At 39.2% G+C, this 22,253-nt stretch overlaps 1 protein-coding gene across 3 annotated transcripts in view; it reads right to left on the reverse strand.

The window, feature by feature from the left end:
* Positions 1 to 22,253, reverse strand: part of LOC117552984 (seizure protein 6 homolog) — a 118,826-nt gene that overhangs the window by 42,574 nt on the left and 53,999 nt on the right. For all 3 annotated transcript variants that reach the window (XM_034226721.1, XM_034226723.1, XM_034226720.1), the window contains exons 2-3: positions 15,218 to 15,922; positions 11,984 to 12,105 (exon numbers count right to left, since the gene is read on the reverse strand). In XM_034226721.1, coding sequence (XP_034082612.1) covers positions 11,984 to 12,105; positions 15,218 to 15,922 — 827 coding nt within the window. The remainder of the gene's footprint in view (positions 1 to 11,983; positions 12,106 to 15,217; positions 15,923 to 22,253) is intronic.

Here is a 22,253-nt window from a genome sequence, read left to right on the forward strand (position 1 = left end):
ATCCTTTTTCCTTTTCTTTATTTAAACTTTTCAAGGACACATTAGGATTCTTTCAGGTTGAAAACCTTTAAAAAATACCAAAGGACAAAATAAATCAATTACAGCATTTTGCTTTGCAATTTAATATATTATAACCTAAATTAATCAGTAACCAAGTATTTTACTCAAACTCAATGTATTTAATATATAGTTAAATAAGTACTTTAATTGACCTGGTTCCCCCCAATTTGCCATATGTGACCCGCTCTATCGAAATCAGTCGAAAGTCGCAACGGCTCATTTCAAAATAAACGTGGATATGCGTAAAAAACTAGTTTTTCGGGGATCGGGTGTTTTGTTTGATTTTAAATAAACAAAGTCTTGGCTTTCAGAATATGACATTTTTATTTCCAAAATCACACGATAAATACATGTTTGAAGCTTGTAAAGGGAAGATGACAGCTCTCCCTCGCCACTCTGCTCTTCCACAGCGCCGCTTCCCCTCCCTCCGCTGACATTATGAATGTAAGCGGATATGTCGGGACAGAATTTATTTTACCGTAATTTGAAACTTACCGGTCATGTTTCAATAATAATAATAAGAATGGTGTAGCAGAGTTTCCGTTAGCAGGTAATCACCGGACTATGAGCAGATATGCTGATGTTTAAAACTCAGTTAATGGGGCTCATTTTTATATTGCTTCAGTTTATAATCGTTACAGATCGAAAAGTTCAGATTCATTTTTCAATAAATGATTCCACAAACAACAAACAACATAATTATTACATTCAAAGAAACTACTTGTAGTAAATGAAGTACATTATTCAAAAGTTTACATTAACTTTCAATAATAACACGGGAGAAACGAATGCTCTCTTTTCCCCTCTCCCTCCCTCTCTCTCTCTCTCCTGACAGCCCGTCAGTTTCACAAGCAGCTCGCTAAACAGTGGGCGGGGCTTCAGGTGATTATGCAGAGCTGCATGTCTCCGTCAGACTCAGCAGCTGATCTGATCTCTCTCGGTCCGGTTATACTTCACTCGCGTTTATATCGATCAGATCCAGCTCTCCTGATCGGCCTTTATAGAGAGCACCGATCAAACTATTAATAGTGAATATCGGCCGATAGTGACCGGCGGCCGATCAATCAGCGGCTTTTATGTTGTAAAAAAAAAGAAAAAAAAAAAAATCTCAAAATAATATTTTATTAGTGATTCTCAAAATTACGGGCCAAATATTATTGCTGGCGGGCCAACAATGGCCCGCGGGCCGCCTGTTGCCGACCCATGCTCTAGATGTTACTCATCTAAAGCGTTTTTCAGCTGCCAACGGTAGTAGTTTTAGAAAAGTAGAAGCCACAGAGTGTAAACAGCGTAAACACTATCAGTCCATATTGATTTGAAGGAACAGCCAATGGGGAAACAGCAACACCCTCAGGGACTTATTTGTTTCCGGGTTTGGCCTTAACTAAATGAGCTCAAGGCAAAATATCTGTACCATGCAGTTAGGGTCTTGCTGTCAACTTAAAAATAAATAAGAATAGAGAGGGCAAGGAAAACGTTTCTTTTGGTGCTTTGAGGTAAACGATCTGTCAAACTAATTAGCCTTTTTAAACATGGCATGTAATCTTTATTCACTCACTTATTATTTTTTTCTATAAGCACACAGAATGTCCGCAGAGACTGGCTCTCGCTGATAATTTACTGATGGAAACATCTGGTGGTGCTCTGCCATAGACATTTATACTGACTCACAGGAGTCATTGCTGATGCAGAAATGAGCAGTATGTAATCAAAATGATTCCACTATACATGGAAATTAAATGCCCCTGCTGCTGGGGGCAATAAATCAACTCCCATTGGACTCTGCTGCAGTGTCATCTTTACTATGGCTTATGCAGAGGAGTACACTGCTTGTGTACCCACTTTAATTCACTGCCGTATCTAAGGCTCACATTTGAATAATCTTGGTACACCTCACACGGTTGGTTTCTGTGTATCTCCTGATAAATTCATACAAAAAGAGAATCCATCCAATGTTCATTATATGGAAAATGTAATCTTAATTGAACATTCACCTCTATATAAAACAGCCAAGGCCATTTCTTGTTTGCCCTGCTGTCTAAAACAATGGACCTTTACCAATCAGCGAAAGCAGAATGTTAATGAGAATGTGCCGGAGCTGGTGGCTAAATACAATACTCGCTTCAACTCACTGGGCCTCCAGGAGCTACGTTTTTTTTTTAAAATTCCAAACCGAAAAATATGAGAAATCAACCCCCAACACACTTTATAAACCATCCACAACTGCTCTACATGTTGTCAATGCGTAACACCCTCTTAACACTAAGGGCACGTGTGCAAAAACAATAGCACATGACCAATAATTGGAGAAATACCACTAATGTAATCAGTAAGAAGATCGTCAGTGGTAGTAATGTTGGGTTACTGTTAAATATGCAGAGTGTCAGTAATGGTGTTCCCGGTATGTAAGCTGAACGCAATATCATCCAATGTTTTTTTTATATACCGTTTATTCAACAGTTGAGCAATAGCTTTTATTTAGTCCACAATTCAAATTATCTTTATAATGACTCTAAAACATACCATACAAATTCATAACTGAAAAATCATGCATATTTGAAAATCCTTGAATCTAAGTCTAGTGTTCCCTTGCGTTGGATAAGCAATTTGTAGAGTGTGAAAACTAAATTATTCTAAGTACAGACACAATACAAAAAAATGTAGGATACCAACAACATTAAAAGGCAATTTCTTCTTATATGGCTTGTCACATTTGTCACATTTGTCACATTTGTATGTAACATTTATGCTGCTGAGACCCTCAAGACTCCAACATATAGTGACCATCTTCTCAAAGAACATTGTGCTACCCTCCAGTAAAGCAGCCTTAACACCCTCAGCATTTGAAACAGTCTCTTGCTCTCTGATCAATCAGCCTCTGAGGCGCCTCCTGGGCCTTGACATCCCCGTATATTTGCTGCAGTGTGCATAGATTTAAATACATGCATTGCTAATTACTCTTCATTCTTCATGTTACTCCTCTGGCATGCATCTTAACTCTCTGAGCCTCATCATGACACTGAGAGTCGGAGAGTTTTCTGGCAGACAGAGTTTTTTCTCTTCGTGACAGCTAGCTGGGTGGAGGAGCAATTAGTGTCACCTGAAAGCATTCCTCCCAGGGTGACTAGGCCCCATGAAAACTCATCTCCGAAAAGCCCTGACACCCTAAAAAGCTCATCAAGATCAAACTGGCCTTCTTCACGTCCTGCCTGACTCCCCCAAGGCACAACGTGATGAAGGCTTCCCTCTGCCCTCATCTCATGTTGATTAAAGGCAGAAAGCTCGTCTTGGCCTCCATTACTCAGTCAGGCTCAGTTTCTCCGCGACACATCTGCCACGTGGTGCCGCGTTTGTGCTGCTAGGAAACTACAAAACATGCATCACCTTGGTAGAAACCCACTTTTTGTATATCAGAGGAGACGGATGGAGGATTATAGGATCCATTGTATTACCAGGGGTGAAATATTGGCAATGAAAGTGTTGGTCAGAAATGTCAAAAGACTTTTGAAGAGAACTCTAGCAGTCAGTGAACACCAACAAAAGCAATGTAATTCCTTCCCCAATCAGTTACACTCAGCATGGGTCAATGCCATGTGCATTTGGCTTCTTTTGTAAGAAATGCTGGAATTAAAATGAGCGGGCAAGGATCAATACAGCAATTCACCCAGCACAGAAAGGAGGCTGAGTGCCAAGTATTTCTGCTGCTTATTAACATGACTATTGATTGGAGTCAGAGGAGCGTGGTCACGGAGGCAGCATCAAATACCGATCGTTAACCTTCAAGTCGGGGCAGGCCATTAACACTTGGCATGCTCTGTAACATCTCACTCCTTAAAGGGGCAATCCACTGGCCAGCCACCTCGACTTTACTTTATCCCCCGGCTTAGAATAAAACTCATTAGCACATGCAGCCTCGGCCTCATTAGAGATTTTGGTTGTTAAGTTTTCTTTAGTTTTGTTTGTTTGAAACAATATTCACTCATTTGAGGATGAAGAACTTGGAGGCCATTAATTCCCCGAATAAGATTCAAGGCGTTAGTTTGTTTCTATATTCAATTAAAGCTTATAAACATCAAAGCTAAATATGGGTTTCTTTTCACTTGATCCTCACTTACATCAATAAGAAAAATAATTATATATATTTACATTTGTCTGACCCTTCACCCTTCAGCATCTGTACGATATAATCCAAACTTCATACTAACTCAATTTTAAACTCCACTCTGGCACATTTTGTTCTGAGGAAAAATAATATTTGTAGTATGCATGGTGCCGATCACAGGCTAGGTTCTCAAATCCACTATTGACAATGTAGATGCTAACTACAGCAGGTGGTGCCCGTTGCTGATTAGCTACCTTCAACCTGCTGATTGGTCCACCTGAGGAGACAGCAGCATATTAAGCTGCAGCCGTGCAGTTCGTCTGCCGCTCTCTCTGACTTGACTTCTCCTACTCCCAACACAAATTGCGTTAAGATAGCGGTCCTGTTGTGCTGTGTGCCTATTTATACCGTATACCGGTCCTTCTCTTCTGTTGTGGGACTGTAGAAAGAAAAGCTACTTTACCTGTCTTTGTAGACACGCTTTATTTTTCTCAGGAGTGCAAAACCCTTTTCTTTTGGATAATTCGTTTTCTCCTGTTTTCACGTTAGAGTAGGTAAGAAGCCTGTACGTTTATTTTTCTCATTCGTTACAGTAGGTACGATTTTTGTGTTAAAAGTTTTGTTTGTTTTGTCGTGTCGTTTTGTTACTCCTCTTTGTAATAATTTTGTTAATTACATTTACCAAACGACATTCTCTGTCTCGGCGTCCATGTTCTTGGGAGTGGGTAAAGTTGGGAGAGTGCAACTTTATGCTGCGCCTACGTTCCCCTAGACCTGGGCGTAACATCGGATTGTTTTAGTGCAGGGCCACATTTCCCATCACAGGGCTAAAGATCTGTGCAGTTTTTCCACTTTATACAATTGAATAGCTTCGCTGCTATACTGTCACGTGATCAAATTATCATCTGGAGATGAGTATCGGTGTCCGACGCATGCTCATACACTCACATAGACCAATTAACAACCGTCTTTGGGCAATCGGAAAAGTGCTGTATGAATATCATGTATTATAATATAATAAAGGTTCATCTTCATCTTAAAAACACGGAGCTGAGCAGGACAGAGGGGACACACATCTACACAGTTACATCACTTTCTAAACTAGCCACAACTGTGCGTGTGTACATCCAGGAATGCATACATCATACAGTAGGTGCGCTCCGGTACTTATACAAATGGCACTACACCCCTGTGTAAACTTAACTGTGTCAAATCTATGGCCATTTACAAAGAGCAATATAAGTCCACTTAATGCAGGATGGAGGGAAGGAGAGAGGTCAAACTAACGCAGGGCTTTCACCCAATTGAAAATGTACCTTTCTTGTGAATACTAAAGTTTGTTTTGCAAAGATGCTATGCATGTAACAAGAGGGATCAAATTAACAGGCCACCGTTACAAAAACTGGCACCAAAGGGCTACCTCATCGTCATATTTCAAAGCGTGTAGGGCAATGGACAAAGCCGTCAGTATTTGATCAGTTGGGATGTGTTTGTCCTTTTCATATTTTCACAGGTTCTCCACAAGAACTGAATCTGACTGAGACACTAGACACATAGGAGAACTGATAAATGAGAGCAGATGGAAATAGAAAAATGAGGGTGCACGAGTTGGGAGAGGAATGGAGAAGAGTGAAAAAAAGACATATACAATATTGACCTAACAAATCTCTCCCACCTTGTTTTTGAATGATGTTGCTTTGAAGCTCTCAGAAAATGGAACTCTCCCCCAATCAGCCTTTGTGGCAGTGGGAGAAATTGGACATGTCTGCGCTCACAACGCCTGAAATGTATCAACCACTCTCAGTCCTCCCCACACAATACATTCTATTTTAGCATCGATGCAGGGATGTGGCCACCATGAAACAGAGGTGGAACTACCTGTGCTGAGCCTCACATGGAAACTACTTGAGAGCCAGGCAGGTAGATCAGTGAGCGGAGAAGACGGTGAAATCCGAATGGGACAGATGGCCTGGAGAGAGCTGATAACGGATTTATTTGATGAAATAAAAAAAAGATTGTAAGTACTTTAGTGCCACGGCCCAGTTCTGGAAAACCTCCATCTGTCCTCGACTAAAACCTTATTGCAGAAGTGACTGCCGAGAGGAGGAGAGAGAGAGAGATTTAGAGGAAATAAATAAGATGTGTGTAAGATTTTGCCAAGTCCCTGGTATGACATTTTTATTTAAAGATCTTGTCAAACCTGCTATAAACTACACCAAACATGCATTAATAACAATTCCTCACACGCAAGGAAGAGAGGGTGTGTTTGCTCCTCTATATATTTCTTAATTTTAACCTGCCTAAACCATATTTAAATGTCATCCCAGCTACCACGGAACGTTCTCACAACTTTGGCTAACGTTACCTACAGGTTCTAATAATGTTTTAAAGAAACGTTTTAATCTGAATGTTCAAAGAACCTTTTTAGGATGTTTATTTTTTCAAATAATGTTCCTATAAGGTTTAAGGTTAACTAAGAGATAACGTTTTGACTGCAACATGTTTTGAGGATGTTATTAAAGTCTGAGATGACAGAACGTTTTTTATAAAACGTTCCTTTAATGTGATGTGTTAACAAAGGTGGAACGTTTTGCCTGCAACATTCTAAGGATGTTTTTTGGACGTTGTTGATGTAACACAGTACAGATGTTTATAAAACATTCCCTCAATGTTACATGATAACAAAATAAGAACATTTTCAGGAGGTTATTCTTTTTTTATAAAACGTTCCTGTGATGGAAATATTAACACGGTCATGGTCAATGTCAGATTTATTTCTAGAGCGCTTTAAAAAACAAACTTGTTGCATTTGTTTGAAAAGGATGTTTTAAGAAATCTGTCACCACATTTTCCTTTTGAAAAAAAACAAGCACGTAATTCATGATAAGCAGCAAGCAGATATTGCATGTTTGCGTGGCATGTGTGAGTTCCCAGCTAGACATTGTTGGTTCTAAAAACATTCTGAGAATGTTACCATTCATTGTTCTAGGAATGTTTTCAGCGGGAAGTTTTCTTTTGGCTCCCAGAATGTTCTTCTGAAAGGTAGGATAACGTTCTCTAAAATCATTCTTAACATTTTTGGTGATACATTTCTTAAGATGTATGAGCGCATTGAGGCAATGAATAGGACGTATAAAAACGAATTTGCATGCCAATATTCACTCACATGCACTTATAATCACACTAAGGTATGGAGGCCCACAGTATTCATAATATCATATGTGTAAAATATCCGAAAATAATCACACTTTTTTTCTGACTATAAAGGTTGTGTCTCGTATGTAGGTTGTAACTGTTGGATAAGCTATCTGACCGTGTGATTTGTGAGGGCTGCGTATAAACAGTGTCCGCTGTTTATGCATATTGGATACAAATCGTTATTGCACCCTTTAGATTTGAGACCGACAGACATATAGAGGAACGGACCGACTGTCACTGCCCGTCCCTGAAACCCCTGTTAGTGTGTGTTTGTTTCTACTGTGTGTCTCCCCCCCCCCCCTGCCTGCTGGTCTGCTCTACACGGCTGGGAGCAATCTCCAATCAACCACACCTGCAACCTGCTCATCAGCCACACTATGAAAGCCTGCAGCCTGCACTCATACCCTACCGGATTGTTGTCGTGAACGGTTTGTTGCGTGCCGCTCTAGCTTTGACAACTTTGCCTGCTTTTGCCTCACACTCATTTGTGTGTCTCTCCCAGGAGGAACCCAAGACCTGCCACACTCCCAAGACCAGCCAGGCCTCTCTACCCACCCTGGAACAACTGTTTCCCACTGCCGCCATCACCAACCTCCACTCCCAGCTCCCCTTTTCTAATAAACAAATGTTACTTTCACCAGCTGATTCCGAGTCTGACTCTGGGTCCTCTCCAGTACATGTGACACCGACAGTGACTTCTACTAGCTGCTGGTCGCATTTAAAAATAAAGTATTCTGATAAATTGGAACGATAAAGCAGGTTATCCTACTCTAAAATGATAACATTCTGGCAACATAAAAAAATCTAACTTGCAACTGAAAACGTTTTAAGAATAGTATGGCATAATGTTCGAACAATGTTATCAAAAACATCTTAAGAAGGTTATCACCAAACATGTTAAGAATGATTTTAGAGAACGTTATCCTACCTTTCAGAAGAGCATTCTGGGAACCAAAAGAAAACTTCCCGCTGAAAACATTCCTAGAACAGTGAATGGTAACATTCTCAGAATGTTTTTAGAACCAAACATGTCTAGCTGGGATAACTGAGTAAAGTAAGCCTTCCTTCATAATACAGGCTTTAAAGTTATTCAACTTAATATAAGAGAAAATAATTTTAAAAAAGAAGCTAAATTACTAATGTTTAATCTTAAGGTAATACTATTGAAGACAATAATAATTACATTTAAATCTTTTATATCACTTACTGAATGAATTAACTCAATCATGATTGTTGTTTAACATACTGTATTTGTAACCCCTTTTTTAATACATATTCAGCAAACTATTAGTTTATGAGCTTAAGGTCGGCGTCACATTAGCCTTCTTATATTTGTGCAATTATTTTGCAAATAAATTGTAATGCAGACAGGATCAGCAGATGGGGCAATGCATTATCTGCCATTAGCTGTGTCAGAGGGGTTGAACAGTCAGGCCGAGGGCAGTAAATTATCCTGATACGTGTTTTATCCTCCCTCCCCTGCAAACTGCCAGGCTGCTGAAAGGACTATTGACTTACCACAGGAAAGGTCTGATCTTGCTTATTATCCCACACCAATCTATCTGATGTGTTTAACGCTTGTGGAAATCAGAAGGAGTGCTCTGTGTCCGACAGAAACAGGTAGTCCAAATCAACTTAAATATTTATTATGCGGTGACCTCATCCGTCCTTCAGTGTTTTTCTTTCCCTTCATTTCCCGTTCCTTGCCCTTGCAAACTGCTGGTCTGTCTGGTATGATGATGAATACCTTCCATAAAAGAGGCCGGCTGCCAAAACAAGAACATTCACTTCAGTCATAATGTCCCTCTTACGGCTCCTCTAGAGTGTGGAGCATGTGCATGATCCCTGTGTTAAAGCCGGCACATTAAATGGTGTCAAAACCTAGCTGATCAAAGTGCTGATTTGTGGTAATAGACTTTTTGTGGTAATTGATGATCCAACCCAGGAATTGTCAAGGGAGGGTCTTTAATCCCTCAGAAGATTGTTATGTAACGGTGAAAAAAAACTCAAAAAAGTGGAAGTAATCAGTTTAGTTGCTATTGACTTAATTTTGTCTGTCCTTTCTTATTGGATATTATAATTTAAGGATTAGTATTTTCAATTAGGCGACATGCGTGAAACATGATTAAAAGCAGGACTGTGAAAAGCTATAATTGAAATATGTTGCATATAATTTATAGAACACATTTTCATCTATGTATCACTTAAAAAATACATTTAAAAGAAACAAATAAAAATCTGTTTGATGTATTACCTTCATCATCTAGAGAGCCTTACTGTATCTATTATCCATGGGAATTTCTTACTTCTACTTTAATCAATTGAATCACAAATCAATAAAAAAAAGATATTACTTACAAATGTATATTATGAAATAATACCAAATTGAACCACGACAAATTGCACTTATATATGTTACTTGTTTTACCTTTAACGTGTCACCTTTCGAAGATTTTCTGCTATTTATGTTAAGAAATTATTACATTGAATACTTTTCATTTAACAATCTGTTGCAAGCATTATTTATACAGAAACTGTATAAGTTGTACAAGTCACTTGTGTACAAAACTAAACAATTGAAAGAAAACCTCTGTTTTACTCACTGGTACAGTAGTCGAGTCAAAAATAGTAGATACTTAAAACTTTAGGATTGTAATTTCTACCTTGTCTGTGTATTTCAGCATGTGTGTATGCTCACATGTCTTAGATACGGTGAATCCATTGAGACAACATCTAAATGTGGGTCCATTTCCCCCCCGAAAATGTTTGAAATGTGAGGTATATACTGTACTGCTTGCATAATACTTTCAGTGCACACTGCTCCTATACAAGTCTACTTCTTCATCTTGTTTATTTCACCATAACCTTTGGGATTTGGATAGCCTCCAGGCAGAGGAGCTTCACACAACCCTGATGAGAGGGTATGACACACACTTGACTTAAAATTCTATCTTTGCATCTTCATTCTCCAGAAACAGACACCATGGCTCCTCATTCTCTTCAGCCGTGCCAAGCGCTTGTCTGTATTGTTTTCCATCAGATCACTATCAGTCTAGCTGTAGGAGGGAGTGAGACTGTGGCCCCATCTGTTCACATGGTGGTGCTGAAACACATGGCATCCTCCTCTTAGTCTATCACGGGTGTTAGATGAGTGAGGATAACATTTCTATAAATTCCCTGCTAGCCTTGCTTTTTTATTGAGTCTCCAAATGAACAGGGAAAAGCATGTGAAAGTTAAAATGTAAAATGTGTGTGTGTGTGTGTATGTGTGTGTGTGTGTGTGTGTGTGTGTGTGTGTGTGTGTGTGTGTGTGTGTGTGTGTGTGTGTGTGTGTGGGTAACACACATTTTCTTCACTTACATTACCCAGAGGAAGCTTTCGGAAGAAAAACACACTCTCAAACATATACTCTGTCAAGACTTATCTTAGCCCTCCAGAGGCAGCAAGACAAAGCCCACACATTTTAAAGTCTCCTGTGGTAAATGAGGTGTTTGAGAAATTGCAAAAGCCCAGACACACACACACACACACACACACACACACACACACACACACACACACACACACACACACACACACACACACACACACACACACACACACACACACACACACACACACACACACACACACACAGTTCATTTTTATAACCTTTTGTGAGGAGACTTAGCGAGCAAACATTTCAACTTGAGACGGACCCCATCTATTTTGCCCCCATCCGCCCACTCACAGCAATTTGTTGCCTGTCTATCTTCAGCAACCCCCACAAGACCAGTGAATATTGTAAGAGCTAAACCAAAATATGTCACAGCTCCACAGTGGCTACATGGACAAAAAATGTGCAACATTATTTTACTTTCAGACATTTGTCAACCGACCCTGCAGTTCTGTGCTATAAAGCTATATGGAGCTTTACAGCATAGTTCAGATCATTTGGTTTATGGCCTGCATTTTAGTGTTAGGTTCAGTCTCATGGCTCTCATCATTTTCAAGGGAAAACCTCTGATAAACACATTGTAAAAAAATATGTGAACATATAGGAGTGGAAAGCCATAGTATTCTTATGGTAAGTTTTTGATGTGGGTCATAAGGAGTATCAGAACTTCTACATTTTACTCTTTGGTGTACTGTGACTTTTTATTTTGCAGCTACACATTTCACAATCTCCTGGCTCTGTTTTATCCCCTCAAGTTCTTTGGGCGATTCATGAAACATTTTTTTAAAGCCGTTAAAAAAACCCAACTGAAAGGAAAGTAACTATTGGTCTAACATGGGTCAGGTTGCCACACACACAAGGCTACATAATAATAACAAATTATATTTGTATAGCGCTTTTCTCTGACTCAAAGACGCTTTACAGTGTGAGGGACGGTAGACAAACAAGGACAGGCAAAAACAAACAAAAACAACAAAACAAAAAATAATGTATGCTAATGTTGCTTGTTGGTTTAAAATGCAACTGTTAACTTGTCATGTCAACTTAGAAAGTCTTCTTGTGTAAAGTATTCACAGTGCCCCAAAACATCTATTACTGTGGGGTTTAAGTGTGCAGTTTGAACCGAACCACTTCATCAGAGGTTGTATATTTAATTTTTATGAGAAATCTTAATCGTTACCACTCACCTGAACCTCGATGCCGTATCCCAGGTAGACCGTCACTAGGTAGTTACACTCCACTCCAGAGTCAAGTTGCTGCAGGATTTCGATGTTACCCTCTGGGTCAGTGAAATTCAGGCTGCATGGCTCTGTGGGAGACAGAATAAGACAAGTGATTCCCTTTTCCCCGGACCACTGCTCCATCTGACAGCCCACCTGTGTCACCATGGCCCCCGTAACCCTCTAACTATCTCTGCAGATTTCCTCTCAGACACTGCTCATCTGCGCCGTCAGCCCTCTGCGGCCAGGGGAGAGGACAGGCAGGACACATCAGGGAGAGTCTGATTGTTTCTGACACTTGAGTGACTCCGTTATCCCTGGTGGAGAGATGAATAGTGGTGTGCAGCATGCCAAATGAACGGCAGCCATGTTGTCGACCTGATGCTTAATTTTCCTGTCCTCTGGGAAGGATGTGTTAAATCTACTCGCATTTTGAATTTCCATCATGGCAAAAGCTATATTTGGCAGCTGCTGATATTAATTTCACAAGTCTATGAATGTCCAGTAACACTTTGTATGAAGGCTACATTTATATTGGATTATGAGGGCATGCATAGTGACCTAAAACGCTTCATGCACACTCATAAACACATGCTTTCTGATGCATATGAAACATAAATGTGACCTATAATGTAATACAACTTCTGAATGCTCTTGACTATTGAAATTGTCTGAATGATGAAGCTTATACTATGCATCATGTGTGTTTTCTACATAATAATAATAATAATAATAATAATAATAATAATAATAATAATAATGATAATAATAATAATAATAATAATAATAATAATAATAATGATAATAATAATAATAATAATAATAATAATAATACATGCCTCAAGATAATGTTTCATTCTTGGTGGATAAAAATGATGATGAAAGTGTAATGCATTTAGAAGAACCTAAGCTTCATCATAATTGATTCATCTGTTTGTTGCATTTTACATCAAATGTATTTATGACCAGTGGCGTTTTTATATGTAGAAAAGTGGTGGGGCACAAAAAACTTAGATGTTTATATATAAGCTTCTGCAGTGACGTGCAGTGAGGTTCCTGGCTGGTGAGGCACTGGCTCTGACTCTTCAGGTTTACAAATATTATATTTTGACCTAAATCAAAATATAATATTATTTTCAAAAGCTTTTTTAGTCTGATGCTTCGATTAATTTTAAACGACAGTTCAACAAAAGGACACCCAAAATATGTAATGTTATCATTTAAATATTGAACTGTTCTCTCTTAGGAAGATCCCATTTCAATTAAATTGTGGTCTTACCTTGACTTGAAGATGAAGTCCATGCTATCCTTCTGGACAAAAATCTCTATTACTTTTTTGTAAAAGTCTTCCTTATCTTCCCCTAGTTTCAAAAGTCAAATCATAAATCTATTCGATAGATTTATGATTAGAACATTATAAAAGTAGGGTAGACATGTGGATATTATCCGGCTGAACAAAATGTGCATTTATCTAACAGGTTCGTTCCACAGACCTTATTTAGAGCTATTTTCTAATCTCATTGCTTTTTTGTCGAGGGAACCCATTGGCAGCTTACTTCCGGGTTGTAGGATGCGTCACTGCAGCTCTCTCGTCTCCACTTTACACACTACATTTTTCGCGGCACACGTACTTACAGCCAATCAGCTCTGAATTATGTGAGATGACGTATGGTGGGGATGGCAGCTCAATGCCCCTATGGTCATTATTTTTTTGCCACACACATTGAATAGAAAAAGACTGAGCATGCGCAGTGTAGTTTTTACAGTACACATTCACTTAGACAGTGAGAGGGAGGGGCTAGATCGGGGCTTGCCCCCACATGGCTCAAAACGGCTCAATAAGCACACACTGTAGACACTAATTAGAAGAACACAGACTAAAACAGCAATGTACAGACAAATCAGATGATTAAACATGATCTTAAAATATATTTTAAGATGTATTTATTTTGCGTTGTTTTGCATTTTTTTGTAATTATTATTTTAATACTTTCTGCTGACACTAGGTGGGACTGCCCCTAATGACCAGTCACCACTGTTTATGACGCAGCATTTACAGTATATTATTTCAAATAATTAACTTTATTTGACACGTACAGTAATAAAGAATGGTACTGCATGGACTATTTAAGCATAATATTATCAACCCGGTATCACAGCAAGACGTGAACATGTGACGATTTACCATGCTGGGAGACGTGAAGATGTCACGATTTTATCCCTTCAAACGTGACAGTTACACGGTATTGTTAACCCACGTTAACCAGTGGAGAAATAACCGGAAATGCCAAGCAAATGCTACCCCGATGGTCGGTTGTTATTGTCAATATTAATATAATAATGATTTATTTTTTAATAGTCACACTCGATTACGCAGATTTTCTTGTTGCCCCAGCTGGTCGTCACCTCTTTTAGCAGAAACAAAGGCTACATTAATGTATTAAATCGATGTTAATCCATGCGTGTGGATGTGAAATTAACGGACGTGACGTTGTGCGATTGTGTTGCCAGGCAACAGCTTCAGTTCATGTTAATTTACAAACTTGTCAACTACAACCGTAGTTATATTTAAAAACATGTTAGAAGGCCTCACAAAATACTTTAATGTACATTTAAATGTGAAGGAATGTGTGTATAACAAAATACATCCGTCATAAACGAAACCGGAAACAGACGTAGGCAAGATCCTCAGCTCGATGATTGAATGATTTAGCCGCAATGCACGCTGGGATTTGGTGTTTATGCGATGTGAAATCCGAATTTTTTTTATTTCTCCACTGGTTAACATGGGTTAACAATACCGTGTAACTGTCACGTTTGAAGGGACAACATCATGACATCTTCACGTCTCCCAGCATGGTAAATCGTCTCATGTTCGCGTCTCGCCGTGATACCGGGTTGAATATTATAGTATACAGTTGATTGTTGAGAATGAGTAGTCATAATGTATTATAAATCAGTCAATCTATAGTTAATAATTAAGAGAATTTATAATACATATATAAATACATTATTATTCATAAATAAAGGGGGTGATCTATAAGGTTTATGACTATGCATCAAAAAGCGTTGGTGTGTGCTCATTAGTGTAGTCATGAAAAAAAAACATTATAATCCATGATAAAAGTCCCCATAAGGCAAAGAAAATGTTACCGTATGTTCTGCTCCTAAAATCTTTGAATGTAAGACAAAAAAAACTACCTGCTGTCTGCATGGTTGTGATGGTTGTGATGATGGTGGTGGCGGGACCTTCCTCTCGTGTGGTTAGATTGGGCGGTGGAAGATCAGGCCTCAGTTTGTCTTTCAGTGCTGTCACCCTAGCCTCGCCTTTCTCCATCCTCATCGAAGAGGGTGCCATGGTGGCCTCTACGGGAGAACTTTGAGGCCTCTGCCTGGAAGAGGAAGCCGCTGGGTTGTCTGTGACTGAACCTCTATTAATTGCTGTCACATGAGTTGTGAGGGAGTCTGTCGTTCGCTCCACCTTGTCAGCCCAGGTTGTCTTTGAGGACTTCTTTTGAGGCAGAGACATGAGCCATGGCCTTGGCGTTGTGGGAGAAAAAGTGGTCAGTGGGGAGGTGGCAGCCACAGTGGAAGTAGTGGCAATGTCTGAGAAGGCCGGGGCATCCTCGTGCGGCACCACCTGAGTGACGGGGTCTGAATCTGAGCCTGGCAGGGTGGAATATGCAGCCACAGAGCCATCACTCCTAAAAAAGTGCTGGTCCCCCTGGAAGTCCCTGATAAGGAGCTGCCCAGGAAGCAGCAGGCCCTTTAGGACCGGCTGGTGGTTGAGTACGTTCATCGGTGAGGGGGTGGTGACAGAGTGGACTTCGCTTTCTGTGTTCTGCGTTGGAGAGTCCCTGTCTGGGTCCAATGTCCTCTTACTGATGCCGTAGATTTCCATTGGAGCTAGAGAGCCGAAGAAAAGAGAAAATAGATAAGTGTTAAGCAAGCGGTTTTCAAAGTGTGAGGCGCGCCTCCCTGGGGGGGCGCGCCTCCCTGGGGGGGCGCCAGAGAGCTTTAGGGGAGGCGCAGCATGAGAAACAAATAAAGAGAAAAATATTAGTAAAGTGTCACTTGCACACTTTTGGCTGTCTGTGGAGACCGAGTTCCCCCAACTCACCAAAAAGGCTGTAAAAGTGCTCATTCCCTTCACCTCCACCTACCTGTGTGAGTGCGGGTTTTCCGCATAGACTTTGATCAAAAGCAAGTACCGGTCAAGGCTGCAGCCAGAGGATGATCTGCGTTTATTCCTGTCTACATTACATCCCAGCCAGAGTCCTGCACGGGTCTGATTTTCAAGACCCGCTCCCGCCATGTACCCGCGACATGCAATACCGAACCCGCCCAGCCACCCGCACATATTGCCAATTAGTTCCGCAAACAGACCCCGACCCGTCGGCACAAGATCCGCAAACCGACCCGAACCCGCATATCCTATGAGCAGTGAAAACATGCAATTATTAACACACGCAGTTGCGTATTTGGCTCAAAAAGCGTGGGATGTTGGTTATTTTCTCCATCTAGGATGACACCAAAAGCCTCCCAGATGTTGGATTTTGCTCTTGAGGAAGTGTTATTGAAAATGCTGTATTCTCCGCTAGAGAGCTTCACCTCAGCCATTTCGAATGTGACGCGCACAGCAGCAGATTGATGCGCTGCAGAGGTTATGATTATGCGCGGTCCCGCGGGGGAGAGGTCTGAGAACATTAAATTAAATTATTATTATTTAAATATATGTATTATGCAACATCCGCGACCCGACCCACATCTTCTTTGTTTTACCCAGAACCGAACCCGGATCACTTTTTTTGCGGGTCACCCGTCGGGTACCCGACACGATGCAGGACTCTGATCCCTGCATCAACCGCCTGTGCGCATCAAAGACGCAGACTCATTGTTCCCACTAAAGTAGGGGTGACTGAGTGTAATAAGGAGGCAAAGTTGACGTTCAGTGTGTTGCCGGGAGCATATAAGGATTCATCCACGAAGTTGAAAATGTTTCCAAAAAATAAAAAAAAATGTTTAAAACATAAAGATAAAAAAGTTAAAAAAAGTTATTGTTTAATGTTTTAAGGAGGTGACGCTACTCAGCCAATCAAATCGGTGCAGTCAGTGAGTAATTTCAAATGGCGTGCTCAAAAAAGAGAAAGGTAGACAGCGAAAACAGAGCATTTAATGACAATTTATCCTACTGGACCTCTTTGAAATGCAATTGAATACCCCTGCATTATAGCAACAACAACAACAATAATAATAATAATAATAATAATAATAATATTAATAATAATAGCAATAATAATTGGGAGGGGGGGGCGCGGCTGTTCTTATGTTCTCTGAGGGGAGGCTCACCTTCCCACACTTTGAAAACCCCTGTGTTAAGCCATATTATTGCAGTTCAGTAGGCTTCAAAGGCAACACACAGTACACAAAGTAGTTCGTCTTTTTGACAGTTTCATTATAGAATCATCAAGACGGCCTGGCTATCAAAAAATCCTTAATGAGGTTAGAGTCTGTCCTCTTTTTCTTAATTCATATATACGTGTTTTTGTTGCTATTTAAACCAGTTAATTATCCAGTGTGTGTCTGTGTGTGCAGCTTTAGGGGGAGGGGGCACTGGCATAGTAAGTATAATCCCTTATACTATGCATTATAAAAGCTTAAATAATATATATATATAGTCCAGTGGTTTGACATATGTAGGTCAAGTAACAGACAGTATGATTGTTTTACATAGTGTATGTTCAGTCTTCAGATATTCTCTTTCAACGCCATTTAATTGAAATACCATAAAGAACATTCCTTTAAGATTTTAAAATGCGGCTGATTCATGCTGACAGTGGTGAGTAGCAGCTTGCAGAAAGCCAGTTTGTTATCAAAGACAAATTCCACAATCACACCCGCAGGCAATGGAATCTGAGCGAATAAACACTATGTAGAAATAGTCTGGTTACTTGTAAGATAAAAAGATTTAAAAACACATATTTTACTAAGGTATACTACAGTAGACTAGTATTCTCTCTTTTTCTCTGACCTCACAGCACTCAAACAGTGTAGGCATTGTGAGAAAGGCACTTAACCAGGGAAAGGAAAGACTACCTCCCTTAAAAGCAGTACACTTGATACATTAGAATCAGAATACCTTTATTAACAATACAGTACAATGTACAGAAGGAGCTGAAACGCTCAGATTTAATCACTATGGGGGAATTCAGGTCCATCTTAAAGGACAGAGAACACGACACCATTGGTAGATGTGAGTGCTCGTATATCCTAAAATCGTTTTAAATGTTTGCCAGTTTTGAATGATTTGAATAGTTTGTTTTACTTCGCATATTGACTGGCTAATGTGCCATTTTATTTGTGTTTTACAGCTGTATTTGTCTGCCTGTCATGTCTGTGTTTTATCTGTTGTAACTTTGTACATGCTGCCCTTCTTGGCCAGGTCGCTCTTGGAAAAGAGATTTTAATCTCAATGAGTCTTTTACCTGGTTAAATAAAGGATATATATTAGTCCCACAGAGAGGACATTTGCATCGTTACAGCAGGAAAGAGCCACAGACAGATTAATGTTACATTATTGTTATAAAGTCACAAAAGACATTCTGACAAAAGTTTATACGTGGAAGATTTGTGTTGACATTACACTGGTAAATGTTATGTAAAATATATTATCCGTGGGGACTTTAGTAATTTGGAAAGTTACTGTTTATTACATTTTTTGTCAGTCATAATCAAAATGCCAAAGTATAACCACCAGTGGGAATAAATCAAATGAACATTGGTTGTTTATAAAAGAAATAAGGAAAGAAAGGTGTACATGCTCATTATCATGAAAGAAAGAATAACTCTGGATTTCGAGATTTTTAGAATTGTTTAGAACAAATGGGCTACATTAGGGCTATTTAAGTGATCATAATTGGAGTTCTATTTACATATAAAAAACACAATCTGCGTATTAACAGATGTCTCGATTAGAGAAAGTATTTCTTAAAAAGAAAGTGACTAACCAAATTTAGAGGGAGATTACAACCCAATATAATTCTCATTATCCACTCGCATTTATGCCAGTTTAAACATCAGCTTATCTTTTAGGCAGATGCTATTTGCACCCGGGTGTCTATAGTCAACAATGCTATTTTCACCCGGGTGCAAATAGACACTCTATACAAATGAATGGCCAGTCTAAGTCTTTCTTGTAACAAACATGATTACTCAGAGAGTCTAAAGTGCCATATTTACAAAATTATCCATTACAGTCTCCTCACTTATAGTTGAAAAAATGAATGGATGTTTAATTCCCAACACTGCAAAACCTCGAGACAGCGTAAACGTTAGCAAAGATGAATGTCTGTGTACGTTCTTAGTGGCTTTTACGGGACAGCTACCATAAAATGATCAAATGTTTTCCGGCTGGATGATAGTTATACATACCCAGATGACAACAAAGACTTTCCCCCTCATTTATAAGCCTATAGAGGGAAGAGTTTTCTTCAGGTTTTCAATATAGTGCTGAATGGCTGTTTTAGTGTGTTGGCCAGATTTGTTTGTTAAGATAAAGGTAAGATATAAAAAAAAAAAAACATACATTGCAATTTCAATGTTTTCTTGACGGTGGCGTAAGCTCACTAAAAAGGATCTTCATCTGACTGTTAACGTTTTTATTTTGGCATCAATGCAATCTCCATCTTTCTCTTTTTCCATCTAATTTCATCTAAACATAGAATGGTATGTCTTTTTGTTTTGTGTGACGTAAAAAACACGGAGGGGGTTAATATAATCCTCTTATGTGTACATGAAACAATGCCGGCTGCTTTGACACCTGACTGTAATTAGCTTGAATCCGTTTGTGTTAATGAGGCAGAAAAGATGCAAGCACACGTTTCCTGCTTATAGATGAAAGGATGTTGACACTGGCTGCAAAAGAGGGAGATATCTTCAGAAAGAGGGTTTCTATTAGCTGCATAAGGATGAAGGCTGGAAGTCAAAACACATGAATGATTCAATCAGAGATGGTCTTTTAACCCATATCGTTAAATATGGGTGAAACCATATAATACCATGTTCTTTTTATGGTGAGTGTCAGTCATTTTAGACTTGATCGGTATTTTCTGATTAAATTATAAGCTGGCATTGTCTACAATTGACTGGCTCATTTTGTGTGTATTGATTACATGCGGCAGTTGTTTTTCTTGCATGTGAAACAGATCTAATTGCCAGGAGACAAACGTTCACCCTGAAAGTGTGTCCTTGTTGTTATCGATTGAATAAAGGTTTAGGAAACATACATTTAAGATTTAATTGAGGAATAGTGTCTGAATTAATGTGCTAAATGAACTGCGCCACAGAAGGAGCTCTGCTCAGCTTGTAAATATTCCAAAGTAGTTGTAAGCCGCCATAGCATTTTGCTGACGCAGAGTAGTTTGAACACCATCCAGCACACTAATAAAAGTTTGATCAGGCTATTCAAGAGGAAGTGTAAACAATTGTATTACAAAGCCTCTTGCCGGCTGACAGAATTGAGACATGGTTTTACAATATCCAGCCAGACGCGACAACATCACATTTATCTTTCCTGGCGACAGAAGCAATTCAAAGACCTTTTGATGTTCTAAGATTGAGGAGGAACATTTCCTTGTAGCCTTATTCTGTCACAACAAGATCTCTGAAAGCTGCACTATAAAGGCAAGCTAAGCATATTTGACATGTCTCACAACCAGTGAGAATAAAGGGAGGTCTTCATGAGTGATTGAAGTTTATAAGGCTGGCACCCCCTCCTCATTATTGCAAAGTATAGGGGAAGTTCAAACATACTGTATGGTAAAGCTGGGGAATTGCTGCAGCACTGGTAACTGGAGCTTTTTTTTCTTATCTGTGTTAGTCTCTGTCTATTTCTCTATCTGTGTTGGTCAGCTGTTGACCATCCAGTTCCTGCCCTTCAGTCAGAATATCGAGTGGAAGTGGAGAGAGTGAGAATAGAGAAGTGGGTTAAAGCAGAGTTTCTCATACACAGATCAATACGGGATCTATTTTTACAGGTTGGAGACCTCACTGCGGTGATTAAATACGACGAGTGAGTGCTGCTACCAAACTCTCTAATTTCCCAACCTTAATCGGGTGTTCACATTAATTTCTTGCAATTTCTAAAGGAAATGTGTCATATTTATAGACATATGGTAGTCACTAATTACTTATCCTTTCTGTAAATGATGTGAAATATCTATTGAAGTGATGAACATTCTGGCATGTTAAAGATTAAATTGTGACATTTCATTTTGTAGTAACATAAGCATGGCATCTTTAAAATGCAATGAAGTTGAAAGAATGCGTAGTAATCATTGAACAAATGAATAATTTACAAAACCATACATTATTTTCAAATGTCAAATTTGCTAAGAAAGTAGGGGATTTTAGCAAATAAAAAAAGTACATTTTGAAAACACAGCATCTTGACGAATAAATTAATCTATTAAATATTATTTGTAAAGCTCCTTCTTGTAGAGGTTAGGACTATTCTGTGTGCTTTGCAGATGAATGACAAGGACATTGCAACAAGTATGAATGTAAACAGCTCGCCATATCAAATGAAAAACGATTATAAAAAGATAGCAAACAGGCAGGCAATAACAGTCATTAACAATTGAGAAATAAAATCAGTAAAATACCTAATGAATATATTCACCAACAATAATCTGCATACATTAGCAATACTGGCCTGAAAAACTGCTGTTGCGTCAGGTTTTGTGAATTCAAAAGAAAGTAATTTGCACAAAAATGAACTCAGGCACTCATTATGTTTTTGCAAAATAAATAAAAAACAAATGTCAGCCCGTGTTAAGTGTTTGACAGCCTATCATTTATGTACATTTCAACTTGCAACAAACAGGCAGATCTCTGAAGTAGCAAGAAAGAAAAAAAGCAGTTTTATAACAGCTATTTTCATGCTGTTATTGGTTTAGCAAAACGCTGGAATTATGTTCATCTGATTTGCTACTCTGCATTACTGTCAAATGGACACAAATGACAGCCTTTTCCAGACTCTGATTCTCTATATAAAAACACAGGCAGGATTCTGAACTTTTTTCATCCATAGTCTGAAAATCTAAACTTACTGCCAGCCAATTTAAATGAATTGTGCTTGAAGGACTCCAATCAGGTACATTAGACATACTGTATGCTAGTGTAACCAGGCAACTACAATTGATCTTGATGGGCTCTGTCAGGTCCACAGAATGGGTGT

The sequence above is a fragment of the Gymnodraco acuticeps genome, unplaced genomic scaffold (assembly GCF_902827175.1).
Source record: "Gymnodraco acuticeps unplaced genomic scaffold, fGymAcu1.1, whole genome shotgun sequence".
In the NCBI taxonomy this organism is placed as follows: Eukaryota; Metazoa; Chordata; class Actinopteri; order Perciformes; family Bathydraconidae; genus Gymnodraco; species Gymnodraco acuticeps.